At 44.2% G+C, this 27,859-nt stretch overlaps 1 protein-coding gene across 1 annotated transcript in view; it reads left to right on the top strand.

Moving 5' to 3' along the window:
* LOC146869529 (phosphoenolpyruvate carboxykinase [GTP], mitochondrial-like) overlaps positions 1 to 27,859 on the top strand; it is a 102,378-nt gene that overhangs the window by 53,263 nt on the left and 21,256 nt on the right. Inside the window, exon 2 of the mRNA XM_085603826.1 lies at positions 9,018 to 9,272. Within this exon, the coding sequence (XP_085459952.1) occupies positions 9,018 to 9,272 (255 nt within the window). The remainder of the gene's footprint in view (positions 1 to 9,017; positions 9,273 to 27,859) is intronic.

Below are 27,859 nucleotides of genomic sequence, written 5' to 3'. Positions count from 1 at the left end.
TTACGGAAACAAAAGACTGGGGACCTGAGACTATGTGTGGATTTAAGATCTCTCAATCAAAACATTCTTGTAGATTGCCACCCCCTACCTCTCATACACGAAAGGTTAGCAAATATTGGGAAGTAAAAGTTTTTCTCCACTATTGACTTACACTCCTCCTACCTCCAAATTCAACTTTCTCCTAATTGTCTAGCACTTACTGCCTTTGTAAACCTTTTTTGGGCTTTTAGGTATCTTAGGTTAGCTTTTGGCCTCGCTTCAGCCTCGAGTGTTTTTCAAAAACTCATGGACAGTTTGTTTGGTGGTTTTTCACAAGTGCAAGCATTCCAAGATGATATATTAATTCACACAGAAACCAAGGAGAAACACCTACAAATTCTTAACAAAGTACTAACTATTTTACAAGACAGAGGCATGACTGTAAAAGCTAATAAATGTAAATTACTTGTTAATACAGTTGAATATCTGGGTCACACTATATCAAGTGAAGGCATCAAACCAACTTTTTGTAATGTAGAAGCTATACGTAATGCACCTCCTGCTTCTGACAGACGCCTTACCTTTGTTTCCTGGCCTGTGCGAATACTATGCCAGGTTCATACCTGATTACGCACAATTAGTGCAACCACTAAGGTGTCTCCTCAAGAAAGGTACTGAATTTGAATGGAATGACACTCTATGTGAGACATTTGAAAAAATAAAACTTTTAGTTATCAATGCACCTGCCATACACCCATTCGTTTCTAACGCCAGTCCTTTTGTTTCTGTGGATGCCAGTCAGAAAGGTCTTGGGGCAGTTTTTGGACAATGGTATGATGGCAAAGAAAACACCATTGCTTTTGCCTCCCGTGCCCTAACACCTACTGAATGCAACTACAGCACGATTGAACGGGAGGCTCTTGGGCAGTTCAGAAATTCTAAACATATATTTGGGGAACTCAGTGTGAGGTTTTCACTGTTCACAAACCTTTGGTTTCCTTATTATCTGGCAATGGTCTGGGAAAATCCTCTGCCAGGCTGGTTAGGTTACTTTCCAAATTACAAGAATATAATCTTATTATAAAATATATTCAAAGGGGGTAAAAACATCCGGGCTGATTGCCTTTCTCGTATTCCTCTCCCTGATTGCAGTGAAGGTGAAAATAATGTCCACAAAGATTGTGTGGTTGGTCTTATAGATGCTGTTTCCATGTGCAATGGCAACATCTCACAGGATGAATGGGCTTCTGCCATGGCACTTGATGAGACTCTCAAAAAAGTGGTGGTGTTCATTAAGAGTAAATAGCCTGCTAATAAAAATTTGAGCAACGGTGTAAAGTGCTTTGCACAGATCAGTGAATTATTGTCTTTTGAAAATGGAGTTTGCGTGAGGAATGTGTGTTTCTACCTCCCACTACCCTCAGAGAGAAGATCATCAAGATTGGCCATGAAGGCCATTTAGGTATTTCCGCTACCTATAAAAGATTAGAAGACATCTACTGGTGGCCAGGTTTAGACAGACAAATGGCCCTTTTCATAGATAATTGCCCTAATTGTGTTGTTTCCGGCAAACATTGAAAAACCAACAAGAAGCCTTTACTTCCAGTTCCATTCCCTGATTCCCCTTGAGAAAAAATTGCCTTGGACTTTTCAGGACCTTTTAATTTGTTACCCTCAGACAAAAGGTACTGTCTGGTTGCCATTGACTACCATTCCAAAAGTAATTAAAGCTAGAGTTGCTGCAAAGCAATCACTGCAAAAGCAATCCTAAGATGGGTTTTCTACATCTCTTGGCCCTGATCTCAAAACTAATGATTGGGTTCTCATCAAAAAAACCTACAAGGTTTGCAAGGGCCAATCTAAGTTCACACTACCAGTTCGGGTTATCAGGGTCACCAAACCTTCTGTCCTTTTAGAAAACAAAGGTTGGTGGAATAAGAACAATATTGTGAAACTTACTGACAATCAAGTTAGCATACTTAACAACGGTTATGGCAACAGGTCTAATGAAGATGATACTGATTTTACTTTTGGACCTGGTTTTGACATCATAAACTTTCATAATGCATCGGTTAACTCTGATTCTACTGCATTTTCTTCCCCAAGTTGCTCTAATGTTGTTTCACCTAGTACTCGTTCTTATAATTCACTAGCTATGACATCTGCACGTAATCAACGAGTTTGTAAAATGCCTGTCAAATTTCATGATTATGTATTATATTAAAGTTTTGTATTGTATGGGGGGAGGGTATGTGGTATTTACTACTGTTCCTTTAATTTACTAAAATGTTATGTTTAGAATACTGTTATGTCATTTTTGATTCCGTGCCTGGTCAGTTGCTGTTTGGTTCTTGCTCCCGCAACTGCTTATGCCGTGGGCTCCGTCCTGCATACTACTACTACTTCCTGTAATCTACAAATAAAAGAAGATTCTGGACATTATCAGTGCTTCCTGGAATTACTGGCGTTCTCCTTCTCTACAATCAAATAGAATATTTTAGAAGAGGAAAGTTGGAGATTTAAAAAATAGAACAGAGTGAATGTATTTCTCCTATTGACTTCTATTAAGGGCGAGGCCTCAGTCAGGGCTATGGTCATGCGTGGGACTTGTAAGTGTGCTGCTGCAACTTAGGTCGGATATCAGAAATGCACATATATATTTTGTTCTTACCTGTCAGCAGCACATAGAAAGCTCTACAGCAAGCAGAGAAAGCGTGACAAAAACATTGTGCACTGGCCTGCGGGAGCAGATTAATGGCAGTTCATATGCTGAATCACACTAGACCAGTCCTGGAGGAATCAGGTTCTTGCATGTAGGAATCGGGAGACGGGAGAGAAGCCTTGAAATCGGTAGTCTCTTGCCTGAACCAGGAGGGTTCGCATGTATGCTGAGCCTAAATAAGCGTTACTCGTCAGTTAAAAGAAAAAGGAACCTTACAAGAAACGCAGATTGTCGGAATGCATAGAGCCCTCAACCCCCAGCGCCTTGATGTCAACTTTCAGGGGCCCCTCATAGGCCGTTGCAGACTGCAAGTGAGAGACATTCAAGCACAAGAGGCAGCCTTGGTTAGGGACCCTTAAGTGAGTTTTACAGGGGAAGGGGTTGCAATGAGTTTACATTATGCTGCTGATTTAGGCACCACTGGTGTTGTAATGTAACGCACTGTAAATAAGCAAAATCACTTCAAGCCAGTATTTTTAGTCCTAATCGGTGTATACTTCATACATCATGTACAAATAGAAAGCACTTTTAAATGTGTTCTAGAGCTACATTAATGATTAATAATTAAGATAAACGAAGGCCTAAAAGCTGTGTTACAAATGAATGCGTACAATTTTGTTTCATGTCCTATTCAGTATCATTCAAAAAATAGAAACCCAGCTATGTCATGCGAAATAACTCTCCACTGAAAAAAACGTGAAAAAAAAGGTTTTCTTGTAAAAACCCTCACCCAACAGGTTTGCCCCTTGGTAGCATGCTTCATCATCGGGTCAATCCCATTCTGCTGCAGATCGGGGCATGATGCGGCCTACGGACTACGTGGGAGCACTTTTTGATTTTACACAATGACAAAGAAGATGTTAAAAAAGGAGTGGGGGTTACTTTGTTCTTGTCCACATCTTGTTGGTTAGCGCATGCAGACTGCACTTCCTCTTCGTGTGTTCGTCCCTTTGGTGGAGTATGGACCAAGTACAGAGTAATGTTCTTCCACTGCTCGCACTCAGATGGAGATACTTTTTAGTTGGTCGGCTGTTTTGTGAAAGAGCACACTGCCTTGTGCGAATTCTGGGCTGGCTGTTGGTTTGTGGCCATTTTCTCTTGGGATTAACCTTTCTAGTATAAATCACTGCAAGAGAGCTCTTATGGAACACCTTCACACACACAGATGGGGGCACTGTGTATTGGTTGGCTCTGCACAGTCACGATGCACCATAAGGATGTTTTCTAAACCAGGTAGCAGACAGTACTGCCCACGGTAACCCGTCCAGTCGCTGTTTGCGCCTCCAAGCACCGGTTATTGGTATTCTAGAAGTAATCTAAACATTACAGCATTTCGCAGGTATAAGGAGCACTGCATGCCGGCCTGTGCTGGAGTGACGAATAAGCTTCCAGAGTTAAAAAAAAAAAGAATTAAAACTATTACACAGTCACTGCTGCAAACAGAAGCAACACAACCATGTTCACACAAAGCGGGAGTTGATATGGTCCTTGACTAGCTATTCGTTATTATTGGCATTCTTTGATATGGTCTGTTATACAGAAACTGTGCAATCCTGAGTACACCAAGCAACACATGAAATGAGCCTGATGAACTCAATGAAAATGTAGTTATAATAAAGCGCGCACTCTTTAGTATTCTATACTACAAGTCCACTTTGAGTGCCAACAACCACACATTGGACTAAAGGAAATGTTTCTGCTTTAAACCTTGTGTTCCACATACTATAATGTACTTTAAACATATTTAAAATGTTTGAGGGACCTGTCGATCATCGCGCCGATAGGTTTGTCTGGTTCAGTTTGGCAGTTCCATCCTATTTGACATGAAATAGTCCACACATATAAACACTCGCGTGTGGCCACTTGCACAGACACACAAAAGTGCTGCCACTTTTATTCTTCCCTCCTACAAACACATGCACACACATTTGTATTAAATTCTTCTAAAAATGTAATAGGCACACGCGTTGTCAAGGGCACCTGTGCCAGGCAATGCATCGCTACTTGATGCCAGACAGATCAGACTGCAGCACCAATCAACTTTCCTGTGTGAAATAAAAGTTGCTGAAATGTAGACCGGGTGCAGCAGCCAGTGGCTTTGAGTTGCGTAGCGAATGTGGTATACTAGGGTGGGAATGTTGTGAATAGCCCTATGATTTCACAGAGCCAACTCTTCTAAAGTAGCCCGAACTTGCCTTTGCATTAAATCCTAGCCATACATGAAACCAGTGGGCAAACAATGGGCAGGCAGGGTATCACAAGATGCAACGAAAGCATTTTAGGAGGCTTATCTGTGGACATTTCTCATCACGTAGACATTTGTAGAGATTGGTGTACCTCAAGTACAAATGTCCTGCAAGACCCCACTGTATTGCATTTGATCCCTGCCATGACTCTTAGCGTCACACTAACATGGCATTAATTGTGCAAGCATGGTCAACCACGTCATCAGTGCATCACTGTTTGTAAATAAGGGACTGTACAATTGGTATCCTATTCTCAAAACGCAGCACAATAGATTTTAACAGTGAGTTGTGCTTCCTGACATTTAGTACATCTGGGCCATACTCTCTGCTCTCATGCACTCCACTCAAAATGCCACTTTCCTTCGGTTGCAGATCAGAAAAAGAAGTGGTTTATGTTGTGGCATGTGGAATGAAGATGCAGCGATGTTTAAATATCTTTCATCAAAGGGCATTTCAATAGGATTTGTAGAGGTTCTTCAAAGATGACAGAAAACGTTTCAAGTAAGCAAAACCACAAAAATGATGTACTCCTGTGTTGTCAACATAATTAAGGTATGGGATAGCCACAGAGGAAAATAGGAAAACATGCCCCATTTGAGGCTATAAAAGTCTCAGACCATGAGAAGAAATTCTTAAGACTTTTTGGGAACTAGGAGAAACTTGTCTCGTGAAGAGTCTGACAGTGCAGAAAAACCATCCACTAACTCCTCTACTAAAACAAACAACCAGTAAAGATCAGATGTGATGCAAAATGTAAATAAAATGCACGATTTGCATGCTTGGAGGACAAACTGAGATAAGCGTGGCAAAGCAGTCCCACTTGTTAATGGCAGAAAAACCCCAATAACCTTAATAGGGGTAAATGGAGACAATAACCAGTATTGGTAAGGCCATTAGGTCTTGCCTATGCAAACGTTAGTGGCTTTGCCTGTGTCTTACAGCCATGTTGTACAGCATCATGGCAAAAAGTAAAGTTAGAAAAAAGTGCTGGCTGAGCATGGCGCTTTACTTTTAGCCATGCTGCGCAGTCACGCTGCACTACAACATGGCTACAGCAAACCCATTAGCTTTCACATAGGCGAGACCTATTGGCCTGCCAAAGCTTGTTCCAAAAACCATGACAAATCCAGCATTCTAGAAGCCAAAAGGATGCAAGCCAATGTCACACCTATTGGCAATGTGTGTGTTTTTCTTGTTGTTTAGCTTGCGTTAATAGTTGTTTAAGGCAGTGCTTGAAATGGAAAAATAGAAACGCAGGTACTCTATACAAGAGTACCTGCGTGTTTCTGAGAAGTGCCGGTACTTTCCAATTAAAAGTATTGCATTTCTTTTGAGAAGTGCCGGTACACTCTCTCTCAAAATAAAAAAAAGTGCTGGTACTCTGTACCGGACAGTACCGGCCCATTTAAAGCACTGGTTTAAGGCATACCATAGATTTAGTATGTCGTATGCTTTTTTCCCCTATTCCAGTCTCCTGTTTCGTCTTGGTTGCCCGGTGAGGTAAACAGCTTTTCAAAAGTACCTAAAAGCAGGCAAATCTGTGTGCACTGTTCTTGTTCTTTACATATCCGTCCATCAGAGTTTGGAAGACAACGTTTTTGTCTGTTGTTCGCTACTTGGGTGGGAAGTCTATCTGGTCCCTATGTAGAATATTCCTTTCCATTATGAGGTATTCTCCTGCTAGTGATGATTCAAGCATGGTCAGATATTTGTTTGGAGTAAGAGCAAGCACATCTCTAAAGGCAGAAGGAATGGGCCAGGCCACGTGTTTGGAAAGTTCCAAGTTTATACTATGGTGTTGAAACGATTATTCAGTTTGTCTTTTGCGGTCATTTTGAAAACATGCGTCTAGTTAGTAATTTGTATTTAGTGGCGCCGTGGAGAATATTCTGTACATCAATAAAAGATAGATTCATATTAGAGTCTGATTTAAAATTGTATTAATTCCTTGACTGCACAGGTGCCTGCGTGCTCCTATGCCTCGTACTTTCGTACTAATATTTGTACAAACACTTGAGGGACCTTATCCTTAACCGCTGTGGCACGTGCACATCACATTTATGAATAAATCAGTAGAGTGTACAGCAGCCCTTTTATGCCTTTTTAATACATAGAAGCCTGCAATTACTTTATAAAAGCCAGTCTCTAATTTCCTTATTGCAGTCGAGTTTGTGATGTATCTAGAGGCCTGTAATAAATAAATGATGGACCCGATCAACTGTAATAACTTTTTCAGTGGAGTTCTGACATCATAATTAGGGCTCCCTGTTTTCCGTTTTTACAGATTTTTACAGATAAATCCAGACAGAAAACTATGTATATTCCTGTGTGTATTCATTTTCAAATACAGAAAAATATGGAAAATAGGCCTGCTTGGGTGATTTTTTTTTTCTACTGTCAATCATGAGTGCCAGGTCAGTAGTGTACCGATTGAGAAGTATGGGAGATAAAAAAAAAAAAAAGACAAAAGATTTCTTAATTAAGCTTAACTAAGGGCAGTTCTACAGTTATTGATGCTATTCTACAAGGCAAGTGTTTTCAGACAACGCTATTGCACTGTATACCGATGAAACCATTAGGACATTGAAATGCGAGTATACATTTACAATTTAAATAAATGTGGAAAAATACTTATTGCTGCTTCATTTATACAGTGAACACAAAATAAAAATGGATAAATATAGAACAAATTAGCAAAAAATAAATGTGGATCAATACAGACGGAAATGTTGAAAAAATAAATACCATAAAACCGGGAGACCTAATCATAATGTATCCTGCCAGCAGCCAAGGTGAAAAGCAGTTAACAGCTTCATTTAAGTAACTAAAAGGAGAAATGGCTTTTCGTTCCTCTGATTTTCTTTTTCTAAAATAAAGAGTGATCAGCAAAAATTTGATTTTTGTGGCAACATGTTTATTTTTTCCACCTAGGTAACTACAGGAACAGCATAGTATATATTGCTATACGTTCTGAGCCACAGCAGATTTTCTTAATCTTAAATTGATTCTACCTTTCTTTTTGCAACACACTTGTAACTACTTTTTATTGTATGTATTTTGCACTACAGAGTATACTTTTGTTCTTCATGGGTGTAAACATAATAGCTCTTTCAGATGCCAGAGCCAGTAACCAGGGTGAAGGGCGGGTCATGGAGTATGATTACAGCTGCAGTTTAAACAAGGAAACCAGGAACTCGTGTATACTTCCTCTGCTAGGTTTTTGTGAATAGAAAAAGTGATCAGCAGAAATGAGATATTTATAGCAATATGTTTATTTTTTCACACTATAGGTTATCATAGGAAAGCTACAATCTCTGGATGTTTTGTGTCACTTGAGCCACAACACTTTTTAACTTGAGTTGCCTTAAACTGATTCTAATAAATACATAAAAATATGAACTGCTTTTGTTGCATTTAATTGCAATCTAAAGATTCTGCTTTTATTCTTCTAGTCTTCAATGAACATGAAAACGCAAGTATGGCGTAACCATGTATTTTAAAGAATAAACTATAATCTTCTGTACATTATAAGGCTATTACAAGTCACCTTGGAGTTTCATGACCCCCATAAAGAATTTTTGTTCTTTTGGTCTCGTTCCTCTAGATGGTGATGGAACTGTTGGTGACTTGCAATATCCTTATACTGTACGTCAGAGGGTACTTTATCTGATATATTATACGTTAATGGGGTAGTCAGTTGGGTAAGAAAGACGTTGGCCATGCTTCTTCACTCATGTGTGTGGATGATATGCACACCTTGGTTTTTCCCCTGGCTTATCAAGAAAACCCCAAGAGGAAAAGAGAGGGAGGGGGGGCGGGGGGGGGGGGGGGGGTGAAGGGGTTATTCGTATTTTACTGTTGTAAGCTTTGTCTCTATGTACAGAAATTAGGGGAAATGGTCTGTTATTGCTTTTTGACAAAACTTTAGAGCGGGCTGCCCTGAGTCGAACTGAAATAGTGAAAAGGCGGAATAGAATGTTTTGCCATTCTAAAAAGAAACCACGACCTAGTCTTTGCACTGTCTGACGCGCGTTCTCTTTTCTTATAATCTCGTGTCCTCCCCCTTGCAGGATCTGTTCCCATTCGCTGAAACAATGTGCAGCTGCACAGAAGAGTCCAGGTCGCTCAGTGCATGCTCTGCGGGTCCTGAATGGGGATCTGGACCTGCTATCTGGCAGGGTGAGGGAGTTTGTGGTGAGCAGTGCCAAGCTATGCCAACCAGACAGCATCCACATATGTGATGGCACGCCAGAAGAGGAGCGCAGTGTGCTTGCACTGCTGCAGAAGGATGGCATGATCAAGAGACTGAGCAAATATGAGAACTGGTAAGAGCAGGCAGCGGGGTGGCAGGGCGTGGGTGGGCGTTTTTGTTACCTGGCACTTATATAGTGCACACTGAGCAGTTATTATTTATTTTATGTCTTTATGGGATTGAATTGCATTTGGTAGTCCAAGGACTACTTCCAAGGCATTTTAACAATTGCAAGGAGGTACTAGAAGGGAAGTGCTTTAAGGTTAGCTACTTGACTGACACAAGAATTGAGACACTGAAAGATTCAGGAAATGCTCACTGTGAGACCCTCCACTGCAACACCATCAACTGCACAGGCACTGTGAGAATGTACTTTTTTTCATCCTGGACACTGTTAAAAAAAAAAAAAAAAACTCTTCTCTCTCCTCCAGGGTACTTGAAGATCATTTTATTTTGATCTGGAACTTATTCTAGAGTCCCATGCTGTGCATCATTCCACCATCTAAACCTGGCATCCCGAAACATTCGCTATTTATTTTATTTGTTTTTGAGTGTTGAACAGGCGACACAGTAGCCTTCTTTTAGAATTTTTATCACTGTTGGGTTTTGACACATCGCTGAGAACTCTAGGTAGACGGCCACCAAAAATCAGGGGAAAGAAAAGTGGCTAGGTTTAAACCGGTTATTCAAATTAAGAATTGGCGGCAAAGCACAGAGACGTTGAGAAAAAGTACACAGATGCTGAAAACAATCGCTGAAAAACAAAGGAAAAAGGTTCTTCAAAGCCTTTAAGAAAATGCTCCCTTTCGTTTTTGCCTGAAGTGACAACATAAACTAGCACGTCTTCCAAAAGATCAGAAACCTGAAGGCCATAAGACTGGTGAGAAATGAAATTCTAAAACCTTGAAGATGCAGGAGATACCATCTTTAAAGGCTGTAGGACTATTAGTTTAAGAAGATTTGCATGTCCCAGAAGAAGCAGATGCAGGAGGATCCATGGGGGAGCAGAAAGTGTCTGCAAGAGTCTGCATCAGTAGTATGAGAAAATCTCAGAAAAAGTAATTTCGACATCAGAAACAAAATGTGCACCTACAATTCCTTAAAGTGAAAGCCACAAGAGTTGTATTTGAAGAAAGGAAACAGCCTTAGATGCTGAAATATTTGGCAGTCGAACAACCTCAAAGACCAAGGAGCCGACTGGGCCGAAGACGAGACCTCAGTGCAGATAAACCTTGGCGCTTGGCTTCAAGAGACTGAAAGAAAGGACAAGGACATCCCAAGGGAGAAAGATATACCAGAAGAAGAGGGGATCAATCGTCAACATCGAGGCGGCTTTGAGAAGAGAAATGAATGCCTGAAGTCGAAATGGCAGCGCTGCTACTGGAGAAGGCGATTGATCACAGATTATGTGCTTCAAAAATCCCCCACGCCAGGCACAGAGACAGTGGAAGAACCCCTAAAAGCAACCCCAAAACCTCTATGGGAGCTCTAGGATGGTGAGCATTCAATTGGTGAGGAAGAAAAATGTCCCCTTAAATGAGGACACACGCTGGGATGAAAAATTAATGGCAGGATGTAATAGCATATTCACCACAGGGGGAAGTAGATTCCTACCCATGAAGGCCGCCCCCCCAGTGTTGATGGGACAATTTTCAGAGTGGGGGTGCTGTCATCAATGTAATATCACTGAAGGGATTTTAATGCGTCACAGAAAGATCAAGTGTAGCAAATGAGCCACGCCCATTCAGCAGCAGGTAAGGATGTGATTTGCAGCCTTGGGTGCATTTTGGAGCACACTGTCGCAAATCCATGATTAAAGCATGGGAGGTAGGATAATGCCATTTGGAGGCAGCATATATTCCATTGAAATGGCCACTAACTTTGCACAGATATACTGATAAAACTATACAGAGCACACATGATAGATAACGTGTCGGTTTTCAGCGAGTATTTATCATTTGTGCATCACTGAGTAACATGTCTTGATTTGTTGTGATCATATGAAAACCCTTTGTTTCCATCACACTTCAGAATTACAAAAAAACGTGCTTCATTTGTGCTCTTGTAACTGGTGATATATTCTGAAATATTGTACAGTTCATTGAGCGGTATTTAAGTTGTGTTGTGTGTTAGATAAAAATAGGCACCCAGCCTTTCCTTTCTCATTCACTGTATTCCAGGTAAGTCGATCACATAGTTCATAGATCACTTTACAAAATCCTACAAAGTTGCAGTCAGAGAAAGAAACGTAAACACCAATCTCCATATCCCTGAGTTCCAGTTTGGTTTTACTGGAGTTGTTGCAGCGCTCCTTGCATCCTTACTATCAGCACCCACCATCACCCCCCGATGAGCGTTGCCTGTACCCTACTCTTAGGAAGAGAAAACCGGCCCGTAAGGAGTACAGCTAGCGGAAGAACAGACCGTTAGGTTTCCTACAAGAGTCGCTACACCCAAAACGGAGATGAAACCAACCAATTCCTTCAGAGCATAATTCACGATGGTAAGGAAGCTATCAGTGAACCATCCTCATTAAAGGCGGTAACTTTGAGAGGGGAAGGAATATATGGCCTTACCTCAAGACCTGTGGATACATTAGAACCAATATATCTGTGGATTTCTTAATGGAGACAACAGCCCATAAGAGAGCCACCACCAGACAAACACAGCAGAAGGCTGTATGTAGTTAGGAGAACACAGACAGGGCAGCACAACTAAACAGAGAACAGTGAGCTCCACTAACCAGCTCAGCAGATGCTTTCATCAACCATGGAGAGTGAGACCTCATGCTGTATCCACCAGAAAACTATAAAAATAGGTTAAAATGTGCCACTCAAGAGGGAAAGACCCGATCAAATACATTCGCGAAATCATCCTTAGACATAGCAGACATTGCCAATAGATAATTGTGTATTGGAACAGTAGTGACAAAACACACAGTACTCATGATTCCAACCTTCAAACCAAAGGTATAGGCCTAATTGGTCAATAGACCACATACAGGAGACTACCTGTTTGGTGGAGCAGTAGATGACTTGCTGGAGCAAACGAAGGTCACTGACTAAGCAAGAACGATGGGAGCCGCTCGATACAAGGCGTCCTTCAGAAGGGCTGCACAGTGCAATAGACAGGGACGTCTCTGTTTTTCAACCTTAACAGTTCCAGATATGCCAAGGGTCAGGAGAACAACTGGAGAATGCCTGCACTCTCATGAAGAGCTCTAGGCCAAAGAAAAAACTGTTCCCTAAAAGTGAAGAGTGGAAAGACGCAAGTAAATTGGCAATGCTCCAGGGGTTGGACAGACACAAAATGGACTAGGCAAGCCATCGAATACGAAGTAGACAAATAAGAGTGACAGTAAAGCCAACCAATGTTAAACAGTGGGTCGGTCTCAAGCCTCTCTGTTCTTGGGAAGCATACAATCTGTCTTTAGCAGCCAGACAGCTGTATGTTCTGGTAGGCCGACCTAGAAATTGCTGTCGTCTAAAGGTGATGTTCATATGTTGGTGAAAAACAAATACATTAAAATTACCTATCACAGAAATGAATGAAAAAAGAATGAAATAAAAGTAGAAATATAAACCATATGTCACCATCCCTTGCGCTGAAGTGGAATGCTTTTTGGGTGGATGATCATAAGTAAAAATGACATGCAGTGAAGAAAGCCAATAACAGGAGTGAGCTGATAACCACCCTACGCTCCATGTTGTGGTGGATAGAACCAAAATGCAAATACTAATTGAACAGACCAGTGGATGAAGAGGATTGACCAAAGCCCCTGTGTAAAAATTGACTTTTGGTTCTGGCTCAAACGTACAAAAACGCACAAATCTGCTAGCTGTGGTATACAATGCCCACAAAGAACGCTATATCTCAGGTTGTCCACTATACACAAAACATCCATTTTGTAATGTGCACTAGTAAAAAGGTAATCCGGCTTGAAAAAACATGGCATCTACTCCTGTGCACCAATTCCCCTGCTGTTCTGGGCACAGTGAAAAGGCCTCCTGCCCGGGTCACTGTGATGAGGCCCCTTTCTCTCCCCTGTGTGAATATATCCTACTGCTGAGCACTGTGAGAAAGACTTCTCCCAGTTACTGTGAGAAAGACTTCCAGGCACTTTAAAAGGCATCCCTCATCTTCCTTAGCATTGTATGTGCCACTCCAGGGCTCCATGGCACTTTTGAGATGATCTTATTCTCTTTTAGGCACTATGAAGATCACTCATCTCTCCATGGGCCCTATGAGAAGGTCCGCGTCCTTCAGGATACTGTGGGAATGCGTACTCTTCATGCCTGGGCACTGTGAAAAGTTCCCTTTCTCCCAGATACCATGAAAAGGCTCCTTTTTATTCTCGCGGGCACCGTGAGAAGGCCCACTTAATATCCTGGAAATTCACCAGTTACCGTTTACTGAGCTAACTCTAAATTGCGCCCTTCTTATGACCTCACATATTACGTCGCTGATGATTTGTCAAATGACATCACTGGTGACAGCAGGGATAAGACCATAGTCACATAAAGTTAATATACATTAGGGACCTGTTAAGCAACTGAGAAGATCAGGAGGCTGAGTAGACACACGGATATTGGATGCTCTATTTATGCAGATATCTCTTTTTACCGACATTTAGCCCTTTAAAAATACATCGTGGATTGAATTACTATGACGCAGACCTCTTCTCGCATTTTTAACTCTCAGGCTCCATGCCTGCATTAACAGTTCAATGCTGATTTACTTCAGACTGCTCTTTGTGAAAGGCTGTAAATCCAGCAGCTCATAGTTCAACAGAATGGTGTTCAGGCGTACCTCTCTTTTGCCTTGAATGCAAATTGCTAGCACTCTAGTTGTTCATTAGACCACTGTAGTGATGCTGCAGTTGATTACTTGGGAGTTAACCAGTGGCGGTTTCTAAACCAGGGCGTCGGGGCTTCGCCCCTTTACTTTAATCCCCCAGGGTCGGCCATTGTCAAAGTTAAAATACACACTTTATTTATTTATGCATTTTTATAAAGCGCGGACTTTACCCGAAGGTGTCAGAGCGCTGTACAATAGAACCAGTTACGTAACATGAGAGAAATGTTACAAAATAGAATGTACAAAAATAGCAGGACACAGAATCAAACACAGCAGGCAAGAGGAACACAATATCAAACACAGCAAGCAAGGAATGTACAAAAAAGAAATGAAAATAAATTTACAATGAGTAACTTTACATCCGTTTTTTGGGGGGGGGTTTAACGAAAAAATTGTACAAACGCAAATTTCTTGAGTCCGATTCGGAGGAGACTTTTGTTGCTGCGATTAGATTCTGGCACTGTGTTGTCACTGTCATGTTACACCGATGCATTCCCTTAATCTGCTGTCTGTGGGTGGGCCCGGAGTCTATAGTTTTTGCCGGGCTGAGGAGCTCACAGCCCTGAGGCTTGTGAGGTCATCAGCTCGGCAAAGAAAGTGCCTAAAGGACCAGTCTCCACCCCCTGATAACATGGGGGTAAAAATAGCCCCGACGTTTTAGACTAAAGCCCTGTAACATTGGGGCTACACGTCCGTCAAGGAGTGGAGAGGATGGTCACCCCACCCTTTTCCAACTCGTCATTGGGGGTGGGTCTCACCCTGTGATGAGTTGGGTATAGGGTGGGGTAGAGGCTGCAGGGAGGCGGGTTGCTCAAAAATCGAGTCTGCGCAGTTTGTCATCACTCACCGCGCAGACTCGAGTTGTATGCTTCCCGTGCGGCTGTGAACAGCAGGATTATGCAGACCAGGCCCGGCTCCAGGAATTTTTATTTGGGTGGGACAAGGGTGTATTCGGGTTTGCCACTGCGGGCCTGATTTGTCTCTTATATGTCTAGCCAGGCCTGCTTACAAGCCCTCCTTTATCTCTTCTTAGTCTTACAAGGCCTGGTAAAACGTACTCTTTTCCAAATCTTTCTCAATGTTATCACTCTCAAAAACAGTTTTTTTCCCCATTTAATGTCCCTTTGATGGGAAGAGGAGGTTTCTGAGGTGGAAGTATCAGGCAAGTGACACTTCTAGGGCCCCCTCTGTGCGATCCTTCAGGGAGAAACCCTCTTCATTACTACCTCCACCTGACCCCGGACTCTGCAGCGCACTCCCTTGCAGGCTCCCTCTGTGCAAGCCTTCAGGGAGAATCCCTCTTCATTACTACCTCCACCTGACCCCAGACTCTGCAGCGCACTCCCTTGCAGGCTCCCTCTGTGCAAGCCTTCAGGGAGAATCCCTCTTCATTACTACCTCCACCTGACCCCGGACTCTGCAACGCACTCCCTTACAGGCTTGATTATCCACTACTCCTCTCCAGTGCACCTTATCTCACAGCTGTCCTTGGGCCCCAGCCCCATATCAGCCACCATCCGGTTCCAATTTCATTCTTCCTGGGAAAAAACACTAGTAAAATCACCTTCAAACTTGAAACTTTGAATATAGCAGTAAATGTAATTAACATGTACTTTAAAATATGTTCCACAATAGCCCTAATGACCCTACTGTTAATTAATTAACCAAAAACAGAAAGGCCATGTCCGGGCCGGCTTTAGTGCTGATGCGGAAAAAAAAATTGGCGCCGCAGCAATAACCTCTTTCTCGGTAGATACCTTTACTACCACCTTCCAACAGTGCCCCTCATCCCTCCATGGCCCCCCCCCCCCCTCTTGACCTCCTCCTCGGATTCCCTCACTGCGACCCTCCAACAGTGCCCCTCATCTCTCTGTAGCCCCTCCCCCTCATGACCTCCTCCTCAGACTCCCTCACTACCACCCTCTACCGGTGCCTCTCATCTCTCCATAGCCCCTCCCCCACCCTCCCCATGACCTCCTCCTCGGAGTCCCTCACTGCCATCCTCCACCAGTGCCCCTCATCTCTCCATAGCTCCTCCCCCACCCCATGAACTCCTCCTCGGATTCCCTCACTACCACCCTCCACCAGTGCCCCTCATCTCTCCGTTGCCCCTTTCTCATATGCATTTCATTTGTTGTGTAGTGCTACTCATATCAGTGTAGGGTGTCACAGTACTTTACATCACGCACACGTTCTACAGAGAAAATAAGTAATTCTACTGGGAATGTCACATAAGGCAATGAGGATTACAAGTGTAGGAATCGCGTCATCCATGCTGGTGGGCAATACATTTTACGAGGATTTGGTCTGGAGAAGAACAAACTCAGGATTTAAAGAGTCCTCCAGTGGTTGGGGGTTGACCTTACTGATAAAAATGCCGTCTTTCATTGCCACATTGCGCTGTGCCTTACCTGCGCCTGGAAAACGCCGAACTGCTGCTGCCTGGACGGGGTGCCCACGCTGTGTGTCTCCCCCGCCGCCTCCACGACATCGTAGGCCGCCGTTGGGGGAGACTACAGCTCCCGTGAATCACCGCTGCCCCGCCCACTTCCTGGTGTTAGCGCGCCCGGAGGCGCTTCAAAAGCCGCGGCTCCCTCGGTGGAGCGGGGGGTGCCGTCTTTCATTGCCACATTGCGCTGTGCCTTACCTGCGCCTGGAAAACGCCGAACTGCTGCTGCCTGGACGGGGTGCCCACGCTGTGTGTCTCCCCCGCCGCCTCCACGACATCGTAGGCCGCCGTTGGGGGAGACTACAGCTCCCGTGAATCACCGCTGCCCCGCCCACTTCCTGGTGTTAGCGCGCCCGGAGGCGCTTCAAAAGCCGCGGCTCCCTCGGTGGAGCGGGGGGTGCCGTCTTTCATTGCCACATTGCGCTGTGCCTTACCTGCGCCTGGAAAACGCCGAACTGCTGCTGCCTGGACGGGGTGCCCACGCTGTGTGTCTCCCCCGCCGCCTCCACGACATCGTAGGCCGCCGTTGGGGGAGACTACAGCTCCCGTGAATCACCGCTGCCCCGCCCACTTCCTGGTGTTAGCGCGCCCGGAGGCGCTTCAAAAGCCGCGGCTCCCTCGGTGGAGCGGGGGGTGCCGTCTTTCATTGCCACATTGCGCTGTGCCTTACCTGCGCCTGGAAAACGCCGAACTGCTGCTGCCTGGACGGGGTGCCCACGCTGTGTGTCTCCCCCGCCGCCTCCACGACATCGTAGGCCGCCGTTGGGGGAGACTACAGCTCCCGTGAATCACCGCTGCCCCGCCCACTTCCTGGTGTTAGCGCGCCCGGAGGCGCTTCAAAAGCCGCGGCTCCCTCGGTGGAGCGGGGGGTGCCGTCTTTCATTGCCACATTGCGCTGTGCCTTACCTGCGCCTGGAAAACGCCGAACTGCTGCTGCCTGGACGGGGTGCCCACGCTGTGTGTCTCCCCCGCCGCCTCCACGACATCGTAGGCCGCCGTTGGGGGAGACTACAGCTCCCGTGAATCACCGCTGCCCCGCCCACTTCCTGGTGTTAGCGCGCCCGGAGGCGCTTCAAAAGCCGCGGCTCCCTCCGCGTCGCGGGACGCGCGCGGGCGGCGCCGGGCTGAGCCCGGGCAGAGGGCGGGCCGTCTGTGGCCGTCAGAGGCCGAGTGAGGCCGGGCCGGGCCACCTTCCTAACATTTACCACTCAATATTTATAACATCTCATGGTATCACCTAACAGACGTTTTAAATGTTTATTTTGTAAACATTGCATCTGACCATAACCAGGCTTGTGTCCTCATTGTTAGTATAACCGCTTTGACCTAACTTTGCCCATTATTGTACATAATTTGAGGTCTGAGGTTGGTGTTAATTTGGTTACTTGTATATCTAAAGATGACCCTAAGATCTGGCAAAGAGAGGCAAGTCCAGGTCTCCACCTCTAATGGCACTTTTACGGGTACAATTGACCAGTTTTTTAAACGCTCTACTGCCATACTGGAGAAAGAAATCGCTCTAGTTGAAAAACGTCTTTCACTAGATATAATTACAGGCAAGCGATCCTCTCTTGGGAAAATTAATGAGGCAGTCTCCCCCATTCCGCTTTCCCTTTTAGACACTGATAGCAGTGATGTTAATACAGATTTAGTGCTTGTAACTGTTCCTGAGACCCAAACTGTGGAGTTAGCGGGGACGGGTCAAGATAGCTCATATACCACTGCACATGATAATATGCTAAATGGAGGGACTACTATTTTTTTAGACCAGCCTGGAGAGAAATCAGGTCTCTCGGACTCACCTAATCTTAATATCAGTAAGGAGCAAGTGACTTCCCCTCCCCTTTCACAACTTCTACCCTCACAGAACCCTGGGAAATGTAAAAGGTTAGACTCTCCCGACTTAGATGAACATATTGAGGGGGCGGGAAGTACTATTGATTCATCTATACAGTTGCCTAATACTAATGTGGTGGTTCAACTTGAAGACCATAATACCACAGTTAGTATTGCAGAAGGCATACTTCTGGCTAAGATAGAGTTACTAATGAAATCCCTGCTCTTACCACTATTCGAAAGGACAAGACTATTGAATACAAAAATGGATTCCTTGGATAGGTTGGTTAGAGATAATATAGCATCTACAAACAGAACTCTTGCCAGTTTAGCCCCCAAAGGCTTGTCCCCCACTGCCCTGTCATCATCGAAGTCTACTCTGGTGAATAACAAAGCAGGGGCCTCAAGTTCAAAAGCGGGACCCACTACGTTAAAAGCCCCGCAGCCAACAACTGTATCGGCCCCCAAGAAAACAGTTAGCTCTGAGGGCGCACCTAGACAGAAGGCCGCAAAGCAACCCCAGGCCAAGAAAACTCTTAGTAGTCACGACCAAAACATCCGGCCCTATATCAAACCTATCCCGAGGAAACAATGTGTTAATCTCCCCCCAGAGTCACAGCCTTACACCATCATCTTAACTGGCGTGGCTCCTTTAGTAGATGGTAAAAGAGAAACACACAAGGACCTCTACAATAAAGTAACATTCTGGCTTAATAAAAATCGCCCGCTCCCACCCAACATGAATCCTGAAATTCTTAATGTAAGAAGGGTGGATTGGATAGGTTATGGTAAGAAAGATCTTGAGGGGGACTGTGTGGTGATAAGTTTCAGAGAGCCATGGGTGGCTGAATTTATCAGCAGGGAACCTAGATTCGGAAGAGTTGGGGATGTGCAAACATTATTGTTGAATTATTTCTATCCTGCTTTATATACAAGTAGACCCCACACCCCATTTCAACATTCTAGAAGAGACAGGCCAAGAGGGAGATTTCACTTTGATACCCCAGTCTACCCTTTGTTTCACCCGCACCTCACAAACCGGTTTGCTCCGCTATCCGGCTTGGAAGGTGTGGATTGACTTGACAATCTACTACCGATTCCCGGGCCGAGTGAAGTTGTACTGAGTTCCCCTAACCCTACTCCATCTCCCAGGGCTGAGATTGTAACAGGGCTGAGTGGTAATTCCCAAGGGGAGGTAGAAAGGGTAAAACTTCCAAATCCCACATATAGACCCCTGGTCCCTGAGGAGACTGTGAATCCATTTAACAACTTGCCGAAAGAAACAAGTAATATCCTCACAGTTTTGTCTTGGAATATAGCGGGATTAAAAGGGAAAATGTCTGAGGATGACTGGGGCTCTTATGTGGACTCTTTTGATGTTATCATTTTACAGGAAAGCTGGTCAACTGATGCCATCTTTCGGGTTGGCTATCTTAACTACTATAAACCAGCCTGTAAAGGACCTAAAGGTCGTCCTTCAGGTGGTCTGGTTATTTGGATCAGACAATCCCTAGCCTTTAAAATTATAGACATTCCTACCTTAAGTAGTGATATTCTTGCCTTGAAATTGTCTGGTAAAAATATCGAGGACTTTTTTCTGATTAACATATATGCAAGAGGGCAACCTGGTGGAAAGCCTGCGAGAGCAGCTAGCGATAGCGATTTAGATTCCCTATTAAACAATATTACTAGCGACAAATGTATAATGGTGGCAGGTGATTTTAATTGTTCTTTTGAACCTTTTCCTAGTCTTGACAAAGAAGGATATGGGGAAATCGATCAAATTTGGAATATTCCACCATTATCCATCCCTCCAATTAAAAAAGTTACCGAACCCGCAATGCAGTGGTTAGGTCTCTGCCTTGAATGGGATCTGCGCGCAGCTAACGGTAGAACTAAATCAGATTCGATGGGAAAGGTCACTTTTGACAATTCCCAGCATTCGAGCCGTATTGACTACTTCTTAATAAAGATAGAGTTTTGGAAAATCCTAGAGGATATGGAAGTAGTCCAAAGACCTGAAAGTGACCATAATCCCCTGGCAATTAAATTACTACTGAATGAGGGTCTCAGATTGGATTCTGCATCCACTACCGTTACAGCCGAGGCTGTTCTCACGAATGACTGTAGAAGGGTACGCTGGACTAGGCTTATAGACAACCCTACCGTATTAGAAAGGGTTGCGGTGGAGGTCTCAGCAGCCACCAATTCGATGGTACCCATAGTTAATGAAGGCACTTCCCTGGAAGAAATAGGGTCGATCCATGAGTCTCTGTTTAATAAGATTAAAACTTTTTTTAATGAACCCACAAAAGGAAGGAATAATGGTCCAGTACCAACTAGGACCAAATGGTATGATAAATCTTGTCGTCTTGCCCATAGCACCCTAATAGCTGCTATTAAATCCAAGTCAGCCAATGATATTAGGCTAGCTAGGGTTAATTACAAGAAAGTACTTAAAGAGGCAAAAACCAACTGGGACGAACAGCGCTGGTTAGATTTATACCAAGCTAGCACCTCATCTAACCAACAAAAATTCTGGGAGGTTGTGAGGTGGGGTGGGACTGGGGACTCGAAAGTCCCTGTTAACCATGTGCCTGCAGAACAATGGGTCAAGCACTACGCGACGCAGTTTAGTAACACGGTACGGATCTCCCACTCTTGGGAAGATGCCAGTGTACAGACTGCGGTGCCCATACTTGACCACATTGTCTTCACAGAAACAGAAACTGTAGTTGCTCTTAAACAAGTCCAGAACGGTAAGGCCCCCGGTATGGACTGTGTCCCAGCGGACCTTTTTAAGTATGACCAGGTGCATTGGGTTCCGTACATAACTACCCTAGCAAATGCGATAGCTAGAGGGACCAGGATCCCAAATTCATGGAAAGGGGCAGAGATCCTGCCCGTGTATAAAAAAGGGGACAAAACTGATGCAGGAAACTACCGACCCATCAGTCTTATTGATGCCCTACAAAAGGTAGTGGCTAGAATGCTTTTAGGAAAAATCGACACCTGGATGACCGAAGCTGACATTCTCTCTCCATTACAAGCTGGCTTTAGGGCTCACATTAGTACTGTAGATCAGATCTTAAGATTTGTTATGATCTACTGGAAAACTGTGTTTTTGAGAGGTGGCACGATATACGCTGCATTTGTGGACCTCAAATCAGCGTTTGATTTGGTCCCCAGAGGAAAGATGTGGGCTGCATTAAGAAAGATGGGAGTTCCTTCTGCGCTCCTAGAATTTACCATCAGGATGCACGAGGGAAATTTTGCTAGAGTTAGGTGGGGCCGCCAGGGCCAGGTCACAGAACCCTTCCCTGTGACTCGTGGAGTGAGACAGGGCTGCGTCCTGGTCCCTACCCTTTTCATACTTTTTATTAATCAAGTGGTTAAGTTTCTCTCAGAAACCCCTACCGATGCCCCATCACTGGGTGGGACTAAATTCCCCCTTTTAATTTTTGCTGATGACACGCTCATATTGGCTAAAACACAGAAGGGTCTGCAGGTAGCTATAGACAAATTTGTGGATTTCTGCAATGAGAACGATTTAGAAATTAACATCAACAAAACCAAATTTATGGTCTTCACAAAGAAAAAACCACAGAGGGGCAATGTTACGATGAACGGGTCTAGTCTGGAACAGGTTGAAGTTATGACCTATCTTGGTGTGACAATGGACTATAGATTACGCTGGAAAGAGCAAATAGCGGCGCTTAGCTTGAAATTTACGCGTCTGTCCGGTTGTCTGGTGAAGGAGCAGCGGAGTTCTCTGACCAAAAGGGTATTGCCCGCTCTTAAAATATATAGTGCAAAAATCAGCTCTGCCATATTATACGGGGCTGATATATGGGGTTGTGTGGACCTGGCTGTCCTTGATAGGATACAGAACAAATTTTTCCGAAACCTAGTCAGTCTTCCTCCATCAACACCCGCTCTACCACTATTGATGGATATGGGGTTCCATTCAATTAAACATCAAGCCCAGTACAGGATGGTGGCGTTATGGAGACAAATATGGTCCACACCGGAACTTGCCATGTTTGCCCAAGAGCTTCAGGATGTTAGATCACAACAGGGGGCAGGTGAAATTCCATGGTTTAAGTCAATTAGAAACACTCTTATCGGAATGGGCCTCCCCCAGTTGTGGTTTGAGCCGGGCTCTCACATCTTTCCCTCTAAGAAAGATTTTAAATCTCTCTTCTGGTCTATGGTTAAAGATGAACACGTTGCTCTTTCAGAGAAACCGAACCTGACCGGTCTGTTTCTGCTACATAAAATAGTCCCTCATACCGAGTGCTTTTGGGATGTAATTGTCAAAACCTTAGATAGGAAACTTTACTTTCAGTTCCGTCTAGGTACATTGCCATTACGGGCCTTCACCAGTGGTTGGCAGAAGCCGGCGACTTCACTTTGTCCATGTTGTACTGACCATAAAGAAACAATAGGTCATTTCTTGTTTGTTTGTAATGCTTACCGTGAACCACGCCACAAGTGGCTAAAGCCTATATGCTATAGATTAAAGACCCGGTCGAGCAGTGAAGCCTTGCTCATTCTAAGAACTAACACCTCTGAATGTCTTTCCATTGGATTGGCCAAATTCCTTGGATGGGCTTGGTTATTAAGGTCTAAGACAGTTTGTAACATACCGTCATGAAAAACCCATATAGTACGTTACTTTACTAGATTGTGTCTCCGACCAGTATTGATGTTGTGTCTTTTTATATGCATTTGTTCAATAATAATCTTCTCTTGTCGTCTTTATGCACATATTTAATTTAATTGAGGTTTTAATCAATTCTTAATTCTTTTTGTTCTATTGTTCTTTACGCTTAATTTTCATATAATGTCATTGATTATGTAATATTGTTTTTATTTATATGTATGTAAATATTTTGTCTTTTATGAAGAATATTCGAAATAAAGACGTTAAAAACTGAACTGATAAAAATGTATAACTGCCCAAACTCTTTTTAGCAGCATTAGAATAATGAAAGACGGTGGACGTTCTAACTATATCGCAACACAAAAAAGCCAAAGTTTGTCTGCAGCTCTTTGATGACAGTTCATAGGTCACTTTCCTATGTTAGGATTGCAACTTCTGAACTGCGAGTAACACAGGGATCTCTGTGACAAAGGCACTAACCCACTGAGCTATCCACATAAAATACAGTTTATCTGCATTTAAAAACTACCAACAGACAAATGATTGCTCTCCAGCAGGATCATAAATCACCATTTATCTAAATATGTGTTATTGTTGTACATGGGTGGCAGATTCACTGTGAAGGCCAAGGCTCATGTTTGGTGGGCCAGGCTCATGTTTGGGTGCCCACCCTCTAGAATCGGGACTGATGCAGACACCATGTTTTGAGCCCCAGCTTCAGTGTCTCTATGTTACTGGGCCTGCACTGGTAGCCAGGAGCTGAGGAGCAGAAAAGGTGGTGCGCACTGCAGGTTCGTGTCAGCCTCGCCTAGAAGCTTGAGCTTCCCCGACAATTGAAGGCCCCGATGGTTCCCTAGTGCACCCCCAACTTTGCTCGTGGGCCATGGCACAAAGAGGGGTAAGCTAAAAAAAAAAAAAAAAAAAAAGCTTCGCGAGTATTTTCTTAATTTGAACAGCACGCAAGTTGCTCTTTTTGGGTTAATGTCAACTTGAATTAATCCAGTTTTCCGTTTTGTGCTACGAACAATAAAAATACCCAATCTCTCATCCAGGTCTATCTAAACAGGGCCTCAAATCGTTGGAAAAAAGGTGTTAAGGTTACAATAATTAATCGTACTCTTTTTGTTGACACTGGGTGGATGAAAGGTTGAGTCAGCCATGCTGCATTTGAAGAGACTCACAGGCCTGCCGTAAGAGCATTAACCTACTGAGCTAGCACACCACCTCTCTAGGTCACGGAAAAACACTGCGCCCTTTCAGAGGCAATGGCCTTTCAAGAAACAGCCCTGTTTGCACATTGAGCAGAGCACGCCAGCACCCGTCAGAAAACACCCCAAATCAATTCACCTCCCTGCACCTCTGAAAACGAGTGAAGAGGAAAAGTCATGAAGGATTATGTAAAGCAAAGTTGGAATAGGGGCAAAGGATCTGAACTCATTCTATGTGGAGCGCTTTATACTACACAACTGGGAACGGATTGGTCCAAGCACTGGGGCGCTAGATTCACTGTAATTCAGTACAGCAATAGTACAAACCATGTTCCTCTGAATGTGTTACTCTAGAGTCTTTATTGAGCGAATTACTTGCTAGACGAACTCTCCCAGTATTTGTTTTCAGCTGTAATGAAATGAGCTCATGGACTGCGAGGTGCAAACCCTCTGCCCTCTCCGTAAAAGACGAGGCAGTGGAGGGAGGAGGTCAGGGGGGCCTCTGCCTCGCACCGAGATGACACTGGCTGCAAATCAGCTCCTATTCAAGAGCAGTTGTTGGGCAATGCGGCAGGGCGTTGTATGCGGTAAAGGTGTTCACGCGAGCCATATGCTTAATGACACACAATACGACGGCTCTGTTGTCTACCGTGCCCGCTGGACTCATGAGTGTCCGTTTTTGGCTATGAGGAAAACTACCCGCATCATCTCCTGTGCTACAGAAAATTCATGTGGCTTCTGCTCTGAGGGTGCGCGGTCTATCCTCGCCCGGCTTCCACCACAAATAGACTCCGTCCAGACACCGAGATCATGCGGAGACTCCGTCCAGACACCGAGATCATGCGGAGCCCAGGGATACCAGCAGACACTGCAGCTCCCAGATGACCCTCATTTTATTTTTGATGCTCGGACTCTGTTAAATTTGATTCTAACTTTAAGTCTAATAATGATCAATTCGTCCCTGCAAGTACGACTCGCCTAATATTAATCCAGTGCAGTGGTCTAAGATGTCATTGCCAATCGCTGTATCAGTATGCCAGAGAAATTCAATGTATGATGTAGGCTCCTCCACGTAGGGGCACACTGTTTATGAGGTCTGCGCCAGTCTGCAGCCCCGCCACAGCATCTCTCAATAAATGAATGTGTTGCAGGACATAGGTTGCACATGATTTCCATCACACACCACACAGTTTCTATAAATGCGATTTAAGAGAAGCAGCCAAGTGTTTTCGGTGTTCCTGCTGGCAAGGAAACAGAACTATTAATTCTCTACATGTACCAATATTATACCATATTGCATTCAAGTTTTCTTAATCACTTAATGCATTTTAACCTTTATTTTTCTGTGTGGCTTACAGTTTTAAATCGCACAAAATGAACTCCGCAATGCAAATTTAAGAAATATGGTGCCCCATAATTGATCGGTTAGCCACATACTTTGCTGGCTATGCAGACGAAACCGTGAGAAATGCAATTAATTGAAAAGATTTGCATGGGAAATGGCGCCCGGCCTCCCAAAAAATGCTGACCCCCCTAAAGTGAACCCCAAAGCTGCCTCCCCCTCATCCCTTCCCCTCCCGTGTGCAGTCCAGCCTCTCCACTCTCAAACTTCACCAGCCGCCACTGGAGTTAACTGACACACTGCTGCTGGTGTTGGAAGTGCATGTTTCACTCTGCATGTCAGAATGTTTTACTAAAATGGACGAGGAAGATATTTAAGACCACACAGAGATTGTGATCTAATTTTAGCTGTCTAGAGCACAGACCATAATTACTATAACAAAAAGAAACTTTTTTTTTAAATTTACTGCTGTATTCTCCAGTTTTGATTCCATCAAGATGGAGCTCAGGTGTGCCACACTTTTATCCTAAATACAGAATGTTAGCACTCTTGTTGCTCATTTAAACTTTGTGGTAAAGCTGCAGTTGACCACAACAGAGTTTGCTGACAGACTGGTGTTGAAATAGCATGCTCCAGTCTGCGCGTCCGAATATTTTACTGAAATAGATACGGAACCTTTGAGAACTCCTCGAAAATCTGTCCTTTCCTCATTTTAGCTTTCTAGCACTGTAGCCACCATTTCTATGACAAAAAGAACACCCCATAATTTTGGTAATTTTTAAAGGAAATTCTTTAGGTTTTCCAGCTTGAATTCCTTGAAGATGGCTTAAAGTGTGCTATGGTTTTGTCATACATAGAAATGTTACTGCTCTAGTTGTTCAATAGAACCCCTTGGAAAGATTCGCAGAACGCAGGGGAAACAACTGACAGGCGGCTGCTGAAAGTATATGTTTTACTCCGAACATCAAACTTTGTACTCCGATGGCTAAGGAAGATAGTGTGAATATAGAAAATGTGTTGCCTCCTGGAGCACCTTCCATAATCTCTGAGAAAATCATAAGAGAAAACACTTTTTTTTCAAACATGGTTCATCAAATCTCAGCAGAAGGTCAGCGTTTTTCTCATGATAAAATCACTGTAGAACACACCACAAATCTTAAAATGAGTATGGTACACTCAACAGATTTATATTCGAACTAAAAGCTGTTATCGCCCTTTATATGTGCTCCTTTTTATGGCCCTCAAAACCTGGCATTTACTACAATGCATTTCAAAAGGGAACATGTCCACATCATCCATAATGACTGCCACAGCATCTTGTCCATGTTGTGGCTAGCCAGTCATAGGGAAGGGGCCTCTTTGGAGAGTCCCTCCCCCACATGCCTATTGGTGTCCGGTTGAACTCACCCTGCCTGCCTCTTATGTTTTTTCATTTGTTTTCAGGATGCAGGGACCATGTTCCAGAGTCCTGTAATGGCTGCCATAGCTTATTGCTCAGGTTGTGGCCAGCCAGTCATAGGGAAGGGGCCTCTCTGGAGAGTCCCTCCCCCACATGCCTATTGGTGTCCGGTTGAACTCACCCTGCCTGCCTCGTATATGTTTTTTCATTTGTTTTCAGGATGCAGGGACCATGTTCCAGAGTCCTGTAATGGCTGCCATAGCTTATTGCTCAGGTTGTGGCCAGCCAGTCATAGGGAAGGGGCCTCTTTGGAGAGTCCCTCCCCCACATGCCTATTGGTGTCCGGTTGAACTCACCCTGCCTGCCTCTTATGTTTTTTCATTTGTTTTCAGGATGCAGGGACCATGTTCCAGAGTCCTGTAATGGCTGCCATAGCTTATTGCTCAGGTTGTGGCCAGCCAGTCATAGGGAAGGGGCCTCTCTGGAGAGTCCCTCCCCCACATGCCTATTGGTGTCCGGTTGAACTCACCCTGCCTGCCTCGTATATGTTTTTTCATTTGTTTTCAGGATGCAGGGACCATGTTCCAGAGTCCTGTAATGGCTGCCATAGCTTATTGCTCAGGTTGTGGCCAGCCAGTCATAGGGAAGGGGCCTCTTTGGAGAGTCCCTCCCCCACATGCCTATTGGTGTCCGGTTGAACTCACCCTGCCTGCCTCTTATATGTTTTTTCATTTGTTTTCAGGATGCAGGGACCATGTTCCAGAGTCCTGTAATGGCTGCCATAGCTTATTGCTCAGGTTGTGGCCAGCCAATCAGGATTGAGTAGTCCTCTTTAAGGTGGCCATTCAGAGCCTATCTGGACACCTACCCTTGTAACACATAAGTAAACTGCTCTTCTGGTAG

Source organism: Triturus cristatus, chromosome 1_1 (assembly GCF_964204655.1).
Source record: "Triturus cristatus chromosome 1_1, aTriCri1.1, whole genome shotgun sequence".
NCBI classification, from domain to species: domain Eukaryota; kingdom Metazoa; phylum Chordata; class Amphibia; order Caudata; family Salamandridae; genus Triturus; species Triturus cristatus.
The sequence above is the reverse complement of the archived record's forward strand: the minus strand, read 5'-3'. Positions and strand labels throughout refer to the sequence as shown.